We start from the raw sequence: 19,992 nt of genomic DNA, 5'->3' as shown, positions 1-19,992 counted from the left end.
AAAATGACATGTAACAGCAAACGATCATCGCAAGAATGCCTTTGTCATGGGTAGGCTCACCCAGCCAGGAACAACAGCTGGCTGGCTGAAAGTTCCTCAGAGCACCTTTAAACTGTCCCTATCCCATATTTATTTATTTATTTATATTAATCAGGGAGGTCAAAACATCACATGGACAATGATTTGAAATACAGTTTCCAGACACTTACAACCCCAGATGTAACTTATTGTAATGCTACGTGTTTTCCTCCAGTCCATTTCGTAGCAACGGCCAGAAAAGCCAGAAGAAGGAGGAGAAGAAAGCCGAGTCCAGCACAATCTGTGAGGGCAACTCGTGTTCGTCGCCCAAACACAAAGGTGAATGTCTGATCAATGAGAATTTGTCAAGTGCATAGGGAGAATGTTTCAGGTGACTGTGGCTGGCCTGGGTGACTCAAACAGTTCAATATCCCTGGCCCCCACGCAGTGTCAACACTCACTGATCTGGAATCTGCTTTTCCTCATCACTTTCATCTTCATGGCTCCTCTTTCTCTATATTTAAATGGACTCTATCTATCTATCTATCTATCTATCTATCTATCTATCTATCTATCTATCTATCTATCTATCTATCTATCTATCTATCTATCTATCTATCTATCTATCTATCTATCTATCTATCTATCTATCTATCTATCTATCTATCTATCTATCTATCTATCTATCTATCTATCTATCTATCTATCTATCTATCTATCTATATTCCCTCCTTCTATTTCCCACATCAAACCATTGCTTCCAGATGAGCCGGTGACCAGTCCCACCACTGACAGGTCGTCGGTGGCTAAAAAGCGTTTTACTTTGCAGGGCTTCAGCAATCTCAAGAGTCCCAAAGGTAACGTTAGCACACCCGAGGAGGTTTTTGAAACTGGAATATTTAATCATTTGCAATTTTAAATGAGTAAAGTTACAAAGGGAAAGACCAGCAAGGAAATGACCATTAAAGGAACCCAGTGCCTGTTTGGGGCCAGTTTGCATAACATTAAAACAATACATAATACTAACTAACTCAACCTGCATTATAGCTTATTTAATTGAAGACACTCTGCCCCCTGGTGGTAATAGTGGAGCATCGCAATTGCTGTCGTTTTTTCTTCTTCCCTTAACCTTTTATAGCGTATCAACAGAAAAAAGTCTTATAAAGGCTTTGTCTGGTTACGCAGTACAAAACTAATATAGAAAATTGTAGATGGCGGTGTTATATCTAAGGCTGTACTCTTTCTTACTTCTCTCTCCTCCTCCTCCTTCTTCTTCTTCTTCTTCTTCTTCTTCTTCTATTTATTCTGTCTCTTCCGTGTTTGCCAGGCTCGCCCCTGAGCCCCGAGCACAGCAACAAGCGCCACTTGGTGAAGAGCGACCCCACACCGTTTGGGTTCAAAGGTATACTGTCCTTCCCCACTAATATAGTATAGTGGGCGGGGGCCGTCTAATTCCAGAGTTCACCATCAATCACCTTCCATCTCTCACCACTAGAGTGTGCTACGGTCTTGTGCGTTTTTCATTGTGTAGATTTTCACCTGTGTCACCAAACTGGATATGATGTCGTGCTAGACATTAATCCAGCACTAGGAGTATGTTTTCATCATACTACATCACCCTACGTTACTTAAATGGGTTGTGCTCTCACAGACCATCTGCAGGTCAATTACATAAAGAGCTTAAAAATGGTCACCAAATGTAAGATTGTTTTTTTATATTTGCTAATCCAGAAGTCAGAAAAGTCTCCTAAAGTAGTGTGTGTACTTTCTGAATCATGCAGATGCTCTGTGATGTAGGCTACATATGTTTTTATTTTTTTGTTCCACTGATCACTGCAGTTTCAAATGTGCATGACAACATTTTCCCTACAGGTCATAATCACATTTTCTCTTTTAAAGGAATAGTTCATCATTTTGGTAAATATTCTCTTACGTCTAGCTGAGAGTTGACTTAGCTTAGCATAAAGACTGGAAACGGAGGGGAACAGCTAGCCTAGCTTTCCCCTAAAGGTATAGATGGAAAGGCAGATTTTTGTTTCCCCGGTAGCCAATTTCTTTGGGGACGACAGACAGAAACACAAAAATGAATGCCGCAGTCTGATTCCTGCGCTCACATGGGGACAATTAACACATCTCTAACACCTGACACATGTCAATGTGTGAATGATGTGTTTACTAACTGAATTGTGTGATTGCTTTACTAACCATTTCAAAGTGAAGAATCCCAATGGCATCTACAGTTTAAGGATAAAAACCTGGTACAGCCTCTATGGACACCTCAATTTTCTAACCCAGCTAATCAGTCCTTTTTGCTGGCTGTTTGTCCCTCCCTCCCTCCCTCCCTCCCATCCAGAGCCCCATGTCGCTCTGAGCAGAGTCAAATGGATGAGTACCTCTAGTCTGCTACAGAGCAAGAGGCGAGGTACAGAGCCGCTCTGAGCATTTCACTTTGCTGTGGTGTGCGCTGGGCATTGTTAATATATTTCTTTTTTACAAGAGGTAAATGGTAGCATAAATATCCTTTTATATCCTTTCATTTGGCCTCGCATTGAGTCTTATTGTCTAATATGATCTACTATTGACATTGAGTATAGAAGAAAAAAATTATCGTAAAGTTATCTATTTTTATTTTTTCTTGTAAATTTAAGATTTTAAGGCTCAATTCTTGGCTAAATGTCAGTGGTCTTTTTTTGGGAAGGTACCAACTCTACCCCAAATCAGTCTTTCCCTCTATTTCTTCTTTTGCTTTTTTTTTTTTTTTTTTTTGGGGTGACCTGGAGAATAATGAGGAAAAAGCTCTGGCAGTTTTCTAATGGCGGATCCTGCGATTTGCTTTGGTTTGATTCCTTGATCTGTTTTTTTTTCTTCACTGGGATCTGTCTGTCTCCATTGATCTGGGCTGGGATTGTGACCTTGTGTGTGTGTGTGTGTGTGTGTGTGTGTGTGTGTGTGTGTGTGTGTGTGTGTGTGTGTGTGTGTGTGTGTGTGTGTGTGTGTGTGTGTGTTGCTTGGGATTCATGTGTGGCTTGGACTCTTTTTCCAAGTGGCATTTAGGGCCTCCTGCGACTACATCACATTCACCAACATATCACTTATTTGCACGCTGTATAATGACATCATCTAAAAACATCTTGGCACAACTATATCCTCTTTGTGAAGAAAGACTTTTTTCTTAGCCCCAATTAATGACCCAGGTAGCTTTTTAATGCCACGTGGACTGGGAGTGTGTGTGTGTGTGTGTGTGTGTGACACAGATTTAAGTACATTTCCTTGGGTCCCTTCCCATGTCTGTCCTCTCCTCTCACCCCCCTCTCTTGTGTCCTCCAGGCTTTAACAAGGCGTCTCTTTCGGTGGATGCGTCTGAGGAGAATGACGGTTACTCCAGCAGTGAGGATCCTATGAACTCTGACCCAGAGGACGAAGTGGGCAAGAAGCTGGTAAGACTAAGAGTTAACCATTCTTCCCTGTCTATTGTCCCCACTCAATTTTTAATTTTCTTGTGCCCAACTGTCAATGGCTGTATTCGAAAAGCCCTACTAACATCGCATTCATACTCATTTTGACCTCAATTTGAGTATGTTGAGGTTGTGTATGCGAGTTTGTGTAGGCGAGAAATGCCCCGGATGAGAACTTACTTCCAGGAAGATTTTGTGTATGGATCTATAGGTTACTTTTCCTACTCAACCGCCCCACAATGCATTGCGTCTTTTCAAACGACTCTGAAGTTTAAAAAAAAAATCCTTTATTGCTTCTGTATTCCTTCAGTGTAAACGGTCTGATGAACCTCGCATACACAATCGATCGATAAGAAGACAGTATGTAGTATTTACATGTTGAGTATGTAGGAGGGAGGATGTTAGTAGCCTGTTTCGAACACAGCCAATGAGTGAACTGTGGTGACCCTTCTTGACCTCTCCAGGCTCCAGGGAAATACACGGTGGTGGCAGACTGTGAGAAGGCGGGACCTCAGGAGCTGTCAGTCAAGAGCGGGGATGTGGTGCAGCTGATCAGAGAAGGGGAGGACGGACAGTGGTAATGATAAATGCTTATCTTTTTTTTTCTTTCATATTCTGTTCAATATTGTCCATGGAGGAAGCTTTCTTAATAGATAGTTACATTGTTGTCTGTTTGATCCACTGTAGGTTTGTGAAGAACCTCCGCAGCAGTAAGGAAGGCTGGGTGGCTGCAGCCAACCTCCTCAGCCTCATCACAGAGTCCAAGTCATCCCAGTCACTGTGCAGCTCAGGTATTCTTTCTCTTTACACATTTACACGTACTATATTGTGTTTATTGTCCAACACTTTTCACTGGTTCACTGATTTAAGAGCCAGTGAGAGTTTGATTTATTGACCCTTAAAACTAGTGAAAGCACATGTTTTAAAGATAGCTGACGCGCTGTGTGTGTGTGTGTGTGTGTGTGTGTGTGTGTGTGTGTGTGTGTGTGTGTGTCCTGTAGATGGCAGCGTCTCTGGGAACCTCAGCACTTCGTCCAGCTGCAGTGAGACTTACACCAGCTACTCCGACATCAAGCCCTGACCCACAGTAACACTCTCCATTGGCTCCCATCACATCTACATAGACAAGACAAAAAACTAACTCTATATTCCCAGGTGGAATGAAGCAGACTTGATCCAGACAGGAGGAGTTTATTTTCGTCCACCTCACAGTTGGTTTGAAATTCATCGACCAAGAAAAACCAAAGCTATCCTGTCCGTCTTTTTGCAAACGATCAAATGACTATTTCCCTCTTCGGCAGTATTATATTTTAATTTTTAAATGATTTCTGAGGTCATTCCAGTTGGATTGAAATATCGGCACAAAATGGTTCCTCGACAAAAAATGTTACTCTCATCACTTCTTGTCAGGCCGTCTTCTCAATAATTACCATCTCTGTTAATACAGAGGAATAGCTCAATGTATTCAGTCTAATAACCGACCTGTATTCAACCCTCCTGATTATGTAGCAATGGATTTTTTGGGAAGAGCATCTGCACTAAATGTGAGCTGGCAGCGGCTCAAAATCTCGAACCCCCCCCCCCCCCCCTCCACAACAGTCCACAACATAAAACCCATCTGCCGGTCCAGATAAGGCTGCGAGACTATTCCGACTTCACACGACGCGTGGGCTTCAGTGTCACACATTAATCGTACACTGTGAAAACTGTCGGCTGACTGCGATGAGGACAAATTGCTTTCAGGTCCAAAGTTCAGGGCATGTTACGGCGAGTCTCGTCACCTTTTTCTACTTGGGACAGGAAGTGTGTTGAGTCCCTGTCAAAGTCTGATTTTATTTTTATTTTTTTGCCTTAATTCAAGAATGCTGTTATGTTAAAGCTGGGGTGGAGGATTTGGGAAAAAATGGCAGTCGGGATAGAGATTTGAATCCAAATACCTCAACTGCATCACTTGTGGTCCCTCCCCTATGGTCCCTCCCTGACACGCTAGACACCAACAACGTCGTGCCAAGGTGAATGGACAGTCCCAACAGCCAATAAGAACAGAGAATCGGAGCCTCGGAGTTAACATGAGCTGTACACTTTGGGTATGTGATCAGAAATCACATACCCCAGCTTTAATAGAAGCTTCCCCTCAACATTGGTGTGAACTACAAATGAGACAATGGTATCACTTAAGTGAATGTCATCAACAGTGCTGCCTGCTGGTCAGACCATAGCTTGCACTTCTCCAACCACAACTAAGTAATAGTCACTTAATACAGAGAGCACCAGCTTGGAACAACTTCTCAACCTCTTTTTTCTTTCTTTCTTTTTTTCTTTCTTTAAAAGAGTGATTGTTTTAAGGCGCGTCGTGAACTGCTCTGGAATCAGCTCTCAGGAAGCTAAAGTAGTCTGTGTGCTGGGCAGCAGGGCGGGCAGGTGTGACTGCATACCTGTTCGTGTTGACTAGAAATGTCTTTTGTGTGTTTGCACTCTTGTGTGTGTGTGTGTGTGTGTGTGTGTGTGTGTGTGTGTGTGTGTGTGTGTGTGTGTGCGTGTGTGTGTGTCTGTGCGCTTCAGAAAAAATCCAGCAAAGTGATGTCACAAAACCCCTCAGACAGAAAGCAGTTGGATCAGTGTGATCCATTTTGGGATGTTTCATTCATATTACAGAACTGGTCAAAATGCATTGGGTTAAGATAAGGGAAAAAATGAAGATAAAAACATTAACCTGCAGGATTTAATGGCAGTCAGAAATGTATTGATAGAGTTTGACCTGAGAAGTCCCTATGTGTTCCCAGCCCCACTCAGGCATGCCACATATCTCCCTCATGTGTTCTGTGCCACCATAGCTATCTGTTTAACTTGACACCGCCATGTAGCTGAGTTATCATCATAATGATAAATAGAAAGAACTACTTTTGGTGTGAGGTGACACAGAAGGGCCGGTTGAGTAAGCCGAGCCCTAGTGTGGCCATGTTTAGTGCCCCGAGGTGGAAATAAGGATGTTTATATGATCGCACAACTCGCTGCTGCCACACACACACACCGCACACACAGACACACACACCGCACACACTCTCTCTTTAGGAACCTGTGCTACTCTTAGCACTCTTTCTGACACCTTTTTCTTACTTTTTTTGTATCCACAAACAATCTCTTATTTTGTTACATCTTTAAAGTTGAATGTGTGACTGTTATGAAACAGAAAAGTACCAAGTGCAACCTGCTATTACACTTAAACTAAAGCCCCATCTGTAGATCACTTAGAATGGGCGCTGTATTTGTCCACTATCTGTGTGTTTTTTCAATCGGGCCCTGACTATAAATTCCGCTAGTGATTATTTTTCTCCGGCTGCAGTTGTTTTTTTTTACAAGCATTTAATGAAAAATCTTAAATCACATAACCCCCTGTGTCCTCCCCCCCACCGAAAATCTGGTCTGATGTTACGTGTCGATTTGTGTCAGTTCTGCAAGATTTTTTTTGGGGGGGCGGGGGGGATGTTTGTTCCACTTATATGTACAGATATGTCACCTATGCCTCGAGAGCATGCGTGTTGTGAAAAGGATCAGATAATTTTTTAATTTTTTTCGTGAGTCCTTGTTCTCTATGTGAATTATCTTCGTGGCATGTTGTTCGCGGCCCCAATTTAAAAAGCTCAAAGTATTCAATTTTATTTATTTTTTACCAGGCACTGTTGTATTTCAGTGAGAGTTTATTTTCTGCCCTCCTATGAAAGCTGAGACTGGCACTAAAGTTGTCAGTGTTTTGTCGTCAGTATATCACACAATAAAAACGTATTGAATTATTGTTTCTCTTGACTCGGAAGCCGGAGAAGTGGGTTATTATATTTTAAATTTTTTTTTTGTTATTTTTATGCAGCACATTGCAGCAACCACTGTCTTTATTTTCCTATTGTATATCTACTGAGTATGGTGTTGATATAAAGAAATTATAATGAGACATATCGGTGTATATTTTGTAAATATGTAATTCTGACATATGTAAAATTAAAAAGCAGCTTTAATAAAGTCTGAGATGGTTTCCTCTATTGTGGGTTTTTTGTCTTGTATCTTACTTCATTTTAATTATTGTTATTTTTTAAAACCAGTTAAAATAATTGCCAATGTGCTCAATTATATATTTTGATCCGGAAGAGCAATTGTAACCATGTGTCCAATCATCTTTTTCCTTTTCCAGTTTAGAATGTCATGATGATTTGGCCCGGGGTCAGTTCCAGGCAGTACCTTTAACTATCCGACCTTCAGCCTCTTTACTCCTTTTATTTTTTCCTTCTCGGTGGAGACAGGTAGGCCTAAACACACAGGGTAAACACATATGCCAGTAAACAGTGTCAAAAGTACCTCAAATAGGCTACATATAGCCTAAGCCACGATACATTTAAATGCAGTGAATAAATTGTACTTAAGCACGCTTGAGTGTCAAATAATGTAGGAACACGCGATGGAAAAGGCCGACAGGGACTTGACGTCTCACGTGAGAAGCCGTGAACGAGATTCAGCCGCGGCTGGAAAGATACAGATGTGTCAAGTTGGCAGGAGACTACTGCTACCGGAAGTGACGCTCTTCACTTAAAAAAAAAAATGTGTCCATCCCTTTCACCGATAAATAATAATATTTATTTTTAAAGAAAGATTTACAATAAATGTAGGCCTATTTTTTAAGCTTCGTTGAAGTGGTTATGTATCCTATTGATGGATATTCCTACAGTATAATTTTGTTTTCATCACTCAGCCGGCTTCATTAGGAAAAAAAAACATGGTTGAACTCAGAAAATAAATGCTGTATTTTGATTAATAGTATCTATTTCTATCGAGTATAAATAAAGGTTAAATTAAATTAAATTAAAATGTCAGTTTACACTTCAACCCGACTTCAATATATTGAAACGGATACGTATCAGTAGGAGGTTTATCATGAAAATACACACCGGAAATACTTCAGTTCATACACGCTAGCCTGACATACAACTGGAAAGCGACCAGATGGAATTCTGTGCTACCTTCTTAACAGATTCCACACATTTAAAATCGTATCGCTCACATATTTAGCCGACTTTTCTTGCTAACCAACAGCCGTGGCGTTACCCGGGAGGCTGCACCGGGGACACAAGCTTTCGGGACGTTTAAGGATACCCCAACCAGACACATCTCCCCACTAAAGGTACCGTCTCGAGCCCATACTGTCGGACCAGCAATAGCCTGTAGTTATCCTAATGGGGAAATGTTATTGCCCTTGACAGCCAATATAACTCAAGTCTGTGTTGAAATGTTGAAACGTGTGTTATGGCGAGATATTAGACTTTCCTTATGTGCTTTTTTAGCTGTTGTTGTTGTAATGATGTGGACACAGTGATTAGCTTGGGGAATCTGTCAAACAAAAAGGGAGTTTAGCCTGAGGCGCGAGGGGTGTAGCCTGGTCAAATAACATTGTCTGGGACTGTTTATGAGGCCCTTGCGTGTTATTTACTGCCGTCTGCGTGACGTTAACTCTTATTTTTCTAAACACTGTCATTAGTGGGACCTTTAAGTTCCTCAACAGCACGAATACACTGTGTTTGTGTGTATTTTTTGTTAAGTTTTTTCTCCTTCCTTGCTGTGTTAAGCTACTTTAGACGAGCAGCATCAGGCTAACCAGAATGAAAACAATGAAGCTTCCTGTCATACATTTCAAAATAAAACCCGCCTAACGATGTACCTGTGCCTAAACTATTAGTTTATAACTGGCTTCTGTTGGAGTTTCTTGCCATCGGTTTTGATCATTGATAATCAAGACAGGAGCTACTGAGTACATTCCAGCGTCTGAGATGCGAATTGCTGCGTTGTGACGAGGCATATGAAGTCAATCAATTAAAATGTAGTATAGCTAGCCCAAATTCACAAGAACATGGCTCAAAGGTCTGGACAACAACATACCAATATCATTATAAACCTTATACAAACAATAGAAATTACTTTATATAAAGTGTTATTGAACATGAAAGTTGCAACCCTGTTGTCATTTTTTTTTCAAAGATATTTTTTGGGCATTTTTATGCTTTATTGATAGTGCAGAGAGACCCCCCTGTTGTCATTATTGATGCAAAACGGTGTATTAGTTTTGTGATGAGTAATGTGTCAGTGTTTGCAATGTAGGCCTAGATGCTACTAATACAGTCACTGTATTACAGTGTACCAATGCTAGGGGCATACTTCAATTGGTGATTCACATGACTGGATGTATACCTAGTTGTTTATAGACGTTTTTCTGTTAAGAAAGCATTAATTGGGAGGAAAATTGATATTTCAGAAGAGCTGAATCTAGTTCTACATCTATTTCTACCATTCTCAATAGCTGGGAAGTAGCCTAATGGCATTGGAACACAGCCTGATGGAGTGTTTGAGGGTTAAACAATCCTCCTTGCTCCTCCTCAACAACTTAAGATTCCACTTGTGTTACGGTGAACATTCCAGACAGCCCAAAAGAAGAAGAAGAAGAAGTGCTGTCAGATTAGACATGGCCGACCTTATTCAATACCTTTATGGCTTTAGTGCTGCAACACATTTTGCAACATTGAGTCATGGAATGTCGAGCATTTTCCCCTGTCATTTCCTATGTCGGATGCTCTAGCTGAAGAGTTCAGACTGGATAATGTGAACCTTGGTGGCACACATAGGCCTAGGTCAGTCCAGTGTGAAAGCTCCTTTTTAGCACCGGCCCACTATCCGTACTCACAACCACCGCTGTCAGAATGTCATGCAGGTGTGACGCATAATTGAGGAGGAATTGACTTTTGATTAGTCATCGAAGGCGCCCGTTATCTGACGCTGCAAAAAGGGGGCAGCCGTGTCATTGGATGAGATCATGGGAGATGATGAGTAATAGTAATATGAATATATAACCGTATTGGCCATTCATTCATATGTGGCAAGTTGATGTGATGCTACACTATTATTAGATTTTACATTCTGAGGGAAAGACTTGAAGCTGAAATAATAATGACATCATTCAGGTTCCGACGTGTGTGTGTGTGTGTGTGTGTGTGTGTGTGTGTGTGTGTGTGTGTTTGTGTGTGTGTTTGTTTGTGTGTGTGTGTGTGTGTGTGTGTGTGAGTGAGATTAATGCCCATTACATTAGGTCAACCTTAAGGAGGCTCCAAGTGAGAACCAAGGCTCCACACAGTAACCTAGATTATGCTTTCCTTGGACTTAAATACATTTTATTAATTGATGACAAATGGCCCCTTTGAATAATTGACAACAAGGCTGGGGCGACTGGGTGGAAATATAACACGTGTACGCGCTTTATTTTATTATCTTGACACAGTGCTGCTTCCCTGTATGATAAGACTTAAAGAGGAGAAGCACGGCTCCCCTATTTGAATCCCTACTTCCTCATTGGCTGCTTATCCTTCCACAAATATTGACACATTGTGTGACTGTGAAGTTATGCGGGCGTGACGCAATGTGTTGATAAAGTGAAACAACAGTTGCCTTGTTGTGTGTTTTTCTACTTTACCTTTAATTTGCATTTGCAACAAAGCGGAAAAAATTTCCGTAAGAAAACAACAGGAATGCCTCATAAGTAAGAGACTAAAGGGTCTGTCTTCAGTAGCTTGAAGTTCCACTTAAGGTGTGACACTGCAGGTGAATAGGGTAACATTTTTAACTTTGCCAGTGGATTACTTATATTAAAAACAATTCTTTTTTTGCTTTATAATTTTTTTCTGAATTTTTGGAAATATATTGATTTTTGCCAATATCGAACTAAATAGGTGTATATTTTTGCATGTCTTAAAAAAAAAAAATAATCTAGAAGTTGGATAAAGCCAGAGTTAAAATCTTTATTACATTTTTTATTGGTGTCCAAAGTTTGAACAGAACAGCGTTTTGGATACAGCCCCTTTTTATTTTATTTTTTATAAATCAACAAAATGCTATTGTGCAGGTCTTAAAAAATGCATTTGGAACATGTTTTTAAGATGAAAATGTATCTAATAAATCAGACAATGAAGCAACACATGACCAAATCCTTCTGTAATAACCTTCAGAGCTTGTGTACAAACAATTTTTTATTATTAAGTTCCCCCGGCTTAATGTTCCATGTGATTTCACTTTATTTGAACATGAATCAGCTCTCTGCCCTTGTTTGAGCAGACTCCATTGTCAATAGATATAATATAATAATTATATAATTGCAGCATTTTTAAGGACATGACCTGGGTGTCTTCTTACAACAGAGGCGAGGGGGAATAATCACGGACACCTTTTTTGTAAATCAAACTCTTTGTGCCGTAAAATGAAAAGGCGGAACACGAGTGTAGAGGGAAACAGCTGACATTTAGTCTTTGTCAGGCGAATACCCTGTGATTCCAATTAGGCAGTGTTTTTTTGTTGTTGTTGTTTTGGGCATTAAAAATGAGATATTAACCCTTTTTAATACTATGAAAATATCCTTCCTGAGATGTTTACTTGCTCTTTGCTGGAAGCAGGCCTCTTTATGACAACATTATGAAATGTCAAGTTGCTCATATTTGGGGCAGCACATTCACACAATTACATTTTTTCAAAGGGAGTAAAATCCAATGTAATAACTCCATTGTACAGCTCTGAGTTATGCCGTTTTCCTTTTAAGTATTGTCTGGGGAAATTAATCTCCTCACCAGACTGAAAGCCATTTTTACTGTCGCAGTTATTGTGAGGAACTATTTGCTCCCCTTCCCCCTACCATTCTCACCATACCTGTACCAAGATCAAAGTGTTAAGCTTGGGTTAGCCACAGACACAAACTACATTTGAAGCAAGTATTTGACCTTAGGAAGCTATTTTGGCCTGATGATGGCACTACATAGAAAAGTCAGGGGAAGTCTAACAATCATAGAAGGTAGATGACCTAATCATTGTAGATATAAAAGCAGAAGCACCTGTCCTAGCAGCTCTAGTGCCCCCTTGTGGACAATTTAGTGTATGACCTTATTATTTAGGCTTTTAGGAAGTGTGTGCTCAATGTGTGTGTAGAGTGAGAGCTTGTGTACAGCTGGAGTGTGTGGTTCAGTTAGGTGTGTGTGCAGGACTTAGTGACAAAGAGAGGCTGGAGAGAGAAGTGATGGAAAAAAATAAGTTTAGAAGGGGGGGGGGGGGGGGGGGCGTAAAGGCATTTTTTACATTCCCACATGAGGATTAGCAAGTCACAAGTTCTCTGCCCGCGTCCTGACCTGACCTGGCTGAGTTGGGTTATAAAGCCAACTGCTTCCTCCTCCTCATGTCATAATTAAAGTGGAACAAAGTTAGCGGCAAAAAATCAGTTGAAACCATTTTTAACTTTGAACTTTTAACCGAGTGATCGCAGAGTAGAACAGTTTGCAATACACTGCCTGATCCATATCCTGTGTTTTTATATGTCTTGTGACATTGTGTGTGTGTGTGTGTGTGTGTGTGTTTGTTTTCCCCAGGCCTCCCTTGTGTCGCCAACATGCCGCTGTTTGGTAAATCCCACAAGAATCCGGCGGAAATCGTCAGGACGCTGAAGGAATACATGGCAATACTGGTCAAACAGGATAAGAAGACGGACAAGGTAGAGGAGTGTGTGTGTGTGTGTGTGTGGAGGGGGGGGGGGGCTGGTATTACGCGTGTTGTGGGGACATTATATTTTTTGGGACTTACCTACCTTTTGGGGACAAAATGAAAGTCCCTATAATGTAATAATGACATTTTAGGGGGAAGGCTTGCTTTAAAGTAAGGGTAGGTTTAGTTTAGGGTTAGGGTAATGATAAGGCAAGCTGTGGTTATGGTTAGGGCAAGTCTCAAGGAAATTAATGTGTGTGTCTGTGTGTGTGTGTGTGTGTTAATTCCTTGGTGAAGAGGGGCTCAAGGCTGACAGCACTCTGTGAAAATAGAAGCATGGCTACATCATCTCCTGACACGTCTCTATCAAGACAGTTTAGTCACATAGACAGACACATACACAGACACACATAATTAGCCACATGAGTCAAGTTCAGGTTTAGCGTTTTAACCTGATGACTTGTGTATGTGGGCCACTGGGCTATGTATATGTGTGTGTTACATTATGTTTATTTGTGACAAAAGACTGTTAATGTGTTTGTTTCAGGTCCATATTTGCTTTTATTACACTGATCTGATTGGTCAACGACAGCATTATACTGTCCATTATTTTCTCTAAAGTGATTGCTGTAGTGTAAAGGATAACCCCCCTGTTGCTATGAGTAACAGATTTTTGTGTGTGATTTGTTTCCCATTGTCCCTGAAGGCATCTGAGGAGGTGTCCAAGTGTCTGGTGTCCATGAAGGAGATTCTGTATGGCAGTAATGATAAGGAGCCTCACACAGAGACGGTGGCCCAGCTGGCCCAGGAGCTCTACAACAGTGGGCTGCTGCTGTCGCTGGTAGAAAACCTGCAGGTCATAGAGTTTGAGGTAAAGGACATATATCTAAGTATGTGAGAGCCAGTGTTAATATTAGTGGCTTTTTTTTTAACATCTAGTGTCAGCCTAAATCTGAAAATGCTGATCTCAAAACAGTTTTGTGTCAGTTGTAGTTGCTGAAAAGTCATACCATAAATATTTAGTCCTTACATTTTTCCCCTAATTAAATTAAAGATTTTTTTTTTATTGCATCCACTTCATAATGGACGTTACATTCATTATATAATAGATCATTTTACACTTCCAATCTCTTCAGTTTCCTGCATATTGCACAGATTGTAAATGATGTTCTTCATATTGCACATTTCAATTTATTTACTTTTTTGGTTTTCCCCTTACCTTTTGCACTATTTAGAATTCATTTATTGTATATATTTATTATCTAATTGTATCCCTTTGTTCTTACTGCACTGTGGGTGTATGTCTGGCACATATTGAAGAAATCGACGATAAATCAACTTTGACTTTGATTGAATTCACATCATATTCATTGCAGCAAATGGAGAAATCTGACATTCTGTGTGTGTGTGTGTGTGTGTGTGTGTGTGTGTGTGTGTGTGTGTGTGTGTGTGTGTGTGTGTGTGTGTGTGTGTGTGTGTGTGTGTGTGTGTGTGTGTGTGTGTGTGTGTGTGTGTGTGTGTGTGTGTGTGTGTGTGTGTGTGTGTGTGTGTGTGTGTGTGTGTGTTTTCAGGGGAAGAAAGACGTGTGTCAGATCTTTAATAACATCCTGAGGAGGCAGATTGGGACCAGAAGCCCCACTGTGGAATACTTCTGCTCCCACCAAGAGGTCCTCTTCATTCTGCTGAAAGGGTGAGACACACGCACGCAGCCACGCACACACACACACACACACACACAAACACACACGGCCCTTACCCTAAACTTAACCTAAACCTAAGTCTACGCTTTCCTTAAAGCAAGTATTCCCCCTAAAATGAGGACTTCCATGTTGTCCCCTAAAGGATAGTACGTCCCCACAATATCACCGTGCTAACAGAAAAATGTCCCCACATAATGAGTAATACCAGCACACACACACACACACACACAGGCTGTATCTTGATTCAGGGTTTGCGGTCTACGTAGGCTGCATTTGAAGACCGATTGCGTCATAGCGGCGCGCAAAGGCTGTCCCGTTTGCAAGGCTCCTTGCAAGGCTCCTCATATCATGGACCTAAATGCAGCCTTCGTTTCACGGTTTTGAAGGCTGCATCAGATGTATCCTTCGCAGCCCAACATATCCCATGATTCATTGCGTTTTTTCAGAGATGGCATAAAATAAAATAAAAAATAACAAAACAGCAACGTGTTGCTCCATCTTCTTAACTTTTATCTTCCTTTCTTTTTTTCTTGTACTTTTTTTTCTTTTCGTCTGGTAGACAACTTCTTTTTATTTTTTCCTCCGTTGACAGGACTGTTTCCGTTGGCAGCAATCAGGGTTGCTAGGCAGCACAGGAGCGGCGAGTCGTCACGCAAGGCAACGGCTTGTTACGCAAACCGGAAATGCCTGTAAACGGAGACCTGCGGAGACTGTCCCATTTAACAAGGCTCGTCGGCCTTAAAATCGGCCTTCATAGGCTATAGCCTTCATAGACCGCGAGACTGCGTCCTACCAAGTGCGTGGTCTCTGTAATGGGATACAGCCACAGACACACACACACTGTACAGTCTAATGGCTGACACGAGTGCTTTTCTTTCTACTACTGTTTTGAAGGTACGAGACGCCCCAGGTGGCTCTGAACTGTGGCATCATGTTGAGGGAGTGCATCCGCCACGAGCCGCTGGCCAAGATAGTCCTGCTCTCTGAACAATTCCACAACTTCTTCAACTACGTGGAGATGTCCACCTTCGACATCGCCTCCGATGCCTTCGCCACCTTCAAGGTAACTGGGAAAAGACAGCGTTTTTTTTTTTGCCCTGTAAAATAAAGTCCAATTGTCAATTTTTTTTGTTAACCCGAAAGAGGCGTCACATATTTACAGTAATGATGAAATCGGGAAAAATATTCTAAGGTATATAGTGTAAGCACTTTTTGTTTTTTTGCTGTGTTGATGATGTAATAGACTTGATTTCATGTTAGATTTTTTTCGTCTTTATTCACAGGATCTTCTGACGAGACACAAAGTGCTTGTGGCTGAATTCCTCGAAAAGAACTATGATGCCGTGAGTAATACACACACATGCATTCAATACACACACACACACACGCACACACACACACACACACACACACACACACACACAGGAAGTAGGAAATAAAGTTTTGATTGGTATGCTCACAATTTCCAGGTAAAGTGGATGAGTGTGAAACCCGTTAGTATCACAGCTTGTCTTGGTACAAAGCTCTGCTCTACGCACAACACTTTTACCCTGGGCAGAGGGGTTCTTTCATTGGTGCCCCCCCCCCCCCCCTACATAACTGACCTTTCACCTGTATGTTGATGTAACACAGGAGCCAGAGCCCAAATACAGCACTTTGTTTTAATTTTGTAGGGGGGCCTCCCAAGTAATTTTTATTTTATTTTTTGAATGTGTTTAGTATGTCCATGATTTACTAAAAGCAAAAGGTCTTAGATTCAGGAATAGTGTTCATTTAAGCTTGGTGTCAGTTTTTTTTGTTTTTGAAAAACTGAATATAGTCTCCCAATTTACCCACTTCCTTTTTGTTATAAATTAGTTTTTTGATTTGTTTGAATGCCCAAATCCAGCTAGCTCTGATCATTTTGAGGTGGATGGACATAACAGCTAGACAGGCTAAACATCCCAGACTGCATATAATAATGTAGAATTACTTTGTGTTTTACTTCTGTATCGGCAGGTGTTTGCAGAGTACGAGAAGCTGCTGCATTCTGAGAACTACGTCACCAAGAGGCAGTCACTAAAGGTTGGAATTCCACTTATAAATATTGATATTGAAATTTGCTTTGTGAACCAACAAATGTTGCAAGAAAATGTATTCAAATCTACTTTTTGCCTTTTAAATAAAAATGACTTATAAGTAATCCCAGCTGGCAAAGAGAAAAACAACACTGTCCCCCCCTTACCCATCATTGCTAGACAGAACATTTGGTGTAACTTATTGTACCTTTTAAAAGACACTTACTGTACTCAAGAATCATGAATCAAATGGACTTCTCTAATGCATCATGTCTTTGTCCCGCCCCCCCCAGCTCCTAGGTGAGCTCCTATTGGACAGACACAACTTCACGGTGATGACGCGCTACATCAGCAAACCAGAGAACCTCAAGCTGATGATGAACCTGCTACGAGACAAGAGTCCCAACATCCAGTTTGAGGCCTTCCACGTCTTCAAGGTATGAAAACAAAACAGAAAAAAAAAATCTTTACATCATTATAACAACGTCTATAGGTCATAAAAGTTGAAAAAGCATAATAGGTGCTCTTTAAGCAACGTTATATGTATTTTTCTGCCTCCAGGTTTTTGTAGCGAACCCGAACAAGACGCAGCCCATCGTGGACATCCTGCTGAAGAACCAGACCAAGCTCATCGACTTCCTGAGCAACTTCCAGAAGGATCGCACGGACGACGAGCAGTTCAACGACGAAAAGACCTACCTAGTCAAACAGATCAGGGATCTGAAGAAACCCGCCTCGTAGACACAGGCTCCCACCTCCCCCATATATCCTACTTTACCCCTAACTTTTTATCCATAGGAAGACAATACAGTAGACTAAAAAAAAAACACACCATTAACAATTATGGTTAACAGAAAAAAAAAACAATCTCCGAGACGTTACTTGTCTGTTTACTCTATGTTGGTTCATTTCGAAATCGAGTGCAAGCGTAGTTCTCCGTCACTGATCTTTCTTTTGTACATTTTTTTCAAATTGTTTTTATTTTTTTCATATGTAAAAAGCGTGTAGTGCCACGACTCTGGTGTTTTTGGAGGCATCTGATTTGCTCTGTTTAAAGGAGAACCGGCGATAATTAAAAAAATAAAAACAAGCTTCAGCCAAAACGCTCTGACGAATTTGAGACTCGACCGTTGCAGGTGCTCTGTTAGTCGAGTTAATTTCTGACCGGTCAAAGGAAGAAGCTGCTAATCAAAAATAATAATACAAATAAGAATCCCAGCTTGTTTTTGGGCGGGTTGTGTCAAAATGGGCTTTGCCAGACAAACATACACTTTCCAGTGAGGAAAGAATGACCTGTCAAACACATCTTCAAGTCATTGCTAAAATGGCAATGCTAATCCTTGTAGCTGTGTGCTAGTCCTTTTACTTCTTCTGCTGTCAAAGCCAATGATTGCTCAAGTTTCCATTCTTTAAAACTAGAAAAAAAAGCATACGTAGCATCTTGGAGTTGCACTAAAATGGAACAAGTCTAGTCTTAATCGCTATTTATCGATGGCTAACGTTTAGGCTAATTGGTGATGCTAAACACAACATCTGATTTGGTAATTTCTGTCGTGAAATAAACTTTTTTTTTTAATAGCATTTTTATTTCATGAGACAATCTTGAATATAGGAATGTATTCCACCATATGTAAAGGACGGCTGAGTTTCAAAATCTCTCTGAGACAGTGTAACCTGCAAATGTTATGAAGAATAAAAAAATGTGTCCCTGGCTTTAGAAGCATCGACCAGTGCCGTTCTAAGGGAGCGTAAAAGCTTAAGTAAAAACTGAGAATAGAGGAGTAATGATAGAGCTGGTTTGAGTCAACATTGACCTAAAACAAATCAAAAATTAGAACTTGCAATCTTTGAAGAAATCTTTGAAATGAAGGGCCTTTTAAATGTAATGGTGACATTGGGCTGCTATCGGTACAGTTGGCTTCAATCACTTTTCTCACTGGTTCTCTCTGCCTCTGTATGATAAAAATAATATGATGATTCTTATGTTTTTTTTCTGAAGCTGATCACTGTTTTCCCACTGCTTGATGGTCATTTCTTTTTATATAAATATATACATAGTTTCATTTCTTGTCATGTATTGTGTATGGTTTGTACACCTGAGCTGAGTGCCATTGTGAGTGTGTTGAGAGTGTTTTGTTTAACTCCTCTTTTCTGTTCTGTTCTGTTCTGTAACAAACTGATTTGGTTGTGATGTAAAATTGAGGCGATTCAGAGGTGCCTTTTTGATTTTGTGGATTTTCCCTTCCATATTTTACTCCTCAACATTTTTTGTAACTTTCTTAGGGGAGCTTAATTGTTATTTTAAAGAAAATATGCTCCGGTTCGAACATATTTGTCCTGATTAAGCAATGAACCTCTTCACTCACAATATTTTCAGTTTCTCTGTCAGAGAAATATTTTCAACTCTTATTTTGTTGCCATATTGTGTGGATGAAGGGGGTTTGAATTTTGAGTTTGTCGCCAAAGTTTCGCTGGGCCACATTCTTATTTGGGAAAACATGACTTATAACAGGATTCAATGGTGAACTGTAACTGTGAAAAAAAAATAATCCACAAAGCAAAATATGTGCAAAATGATGCGCTTTTATTTTTTTTGGTGTTGGTTTTTATGATCCTGATTTCATTTTGCGGATCTGTTTTATGTTTTATGGATTCATGACCAATAAAAAGACAAGTCTGTTCCACTCTTAACGGTCTCAAGGCTTCTGTTAAGCTGTCACCATCAGACATTCTGTTTTTCTTTTCATCTGGCCCAAAAATAATGGGATTTTATGTGTAAAATCACAAAAATACCAGCTGTTTTTTGATGTTCTAAGCTGTGACAGTATTATACTATTTTCAGACTTGTCACTTAAACCTGCAGTGTTTTGCAAAATGTGTTCATACTTCTATATATGGTGTGTGTGTTTATTTGTGTCTCAGGTGTAGTGAATTAGTCTTGATTAGAAACCTGTATTTGTCCCTGCTCAATAAACTTCTAAATAAGATTTCTCAGAGATGTCCAGAAGATGGCGCCAGTACCTCCGTAGCCACTAAAATACTTTTTCTGTCCTAAAAAGAGTGGAACTATATATTAATAAAAGCCTCCCACCCCACTCACTTCAACCTATTTAATTAAGATACAATTTTAATTTATTTTTTATTAATTTCAACTTATTTTATATTCTTATTATTTTATGACAAGTTGGTTCTTAGTTCATTGTATTTATCGAGTAT

General features: G+C 40.3%; 2 protein-coding genes across 2 annotated transcripts in view; both read left to right on the top strand.

Annotated features, from left to right (window-relative positions):
* Nucleotides 1-4,554, top strand: part of mcf2la (mcf.2 cell line derived transforming sequence-like a) — a gene marked incomplete at both ends in the record, with an annotated part of 37,730 nt that extends 33,176 nt beyond the window's left edge. The window contains 8 exons of the mRNA XM_080052717.1: nucleotides 254-357; nucleotides 783-875; nucleotides 1,346-1,420; nucleotides 2,372-2,440; nucleotides 3,346-3,455; nucleotides 3,938-4,050; nucleotides 4,161-4,264; nucleotides 4,475-4,554. Coding sequence (XP_079908843.1) covers nucleotides 254-357; nucleotides 783-875; nucleotides 1,346-1,420; nucleotides 2,372-2,440; nucleotides 3,346-3,455; nucleotides 3,938-4,050; nucleotides 4,161-4,264; nucleotides 4,475-4,554 — 748 coding nt within the window. The remainder of the gene's footprint in view (nucleotides 1-253; nucleotides 358-782; nucleotides 876-1,345; nucleotides 1,421-2,371; nucleotides 2,441-3,345; nucleotides 3,456-3,937; nucleotides 4,051-4,160; nucleotides 4,265-4,474) is intronic.
* A 3,889-nt stretch (nucleotides 4,555-8,443) lies between these two features.
* Nucleotides 8,444-19,461, top strand: cab39l (calcium binding protein 39-like). The gene is made up of 9 exons (XM_080052683.1): nucleotides 8,444-8,640; nucleotides 12,908-13,029; nucleotides 13,726-13,890; nucleotides 14,591-14,709; nucleotides 15,614-15,782; nucleotides 16,003-16,062; nucleotides 16,718-16,783; nucleotides 17,070-17,213; nucleotides 17,338-19,461. Exons 2-9 carry the CDS (start codon nucleotides 12,928-12,930, stop codon nucleotides 17,515-17,517), a joined length of 1,005 nt encoding a protein of 334 aa, XP_079908809.1. The 5' UTR covers nucleotides 8,444-8,640; nucleotides 12,908-12,927; the 3' UTR covers nucleotides 17,518-19,461.
* The last annotated feature ends 531 nt before the right edge of the window (nucleotides 19,462-19,992 follow it).

The sequence above is a fragment of the Ammodytes marinus genome (assembly GCF_949987685.1).
Source record: "Ammodytes marinus genome assembly, chromosome: 24".
Lineage (NCBI taxonomy): Eukaryota > Metazoa > Chordata > Actinopteri > Uranoscopiformes > Ammodytidae > Ammodytes > Ammodytes marinus.
This window is presented reverse-complemented; position numbering and strand designations above follow the sequence as displayed.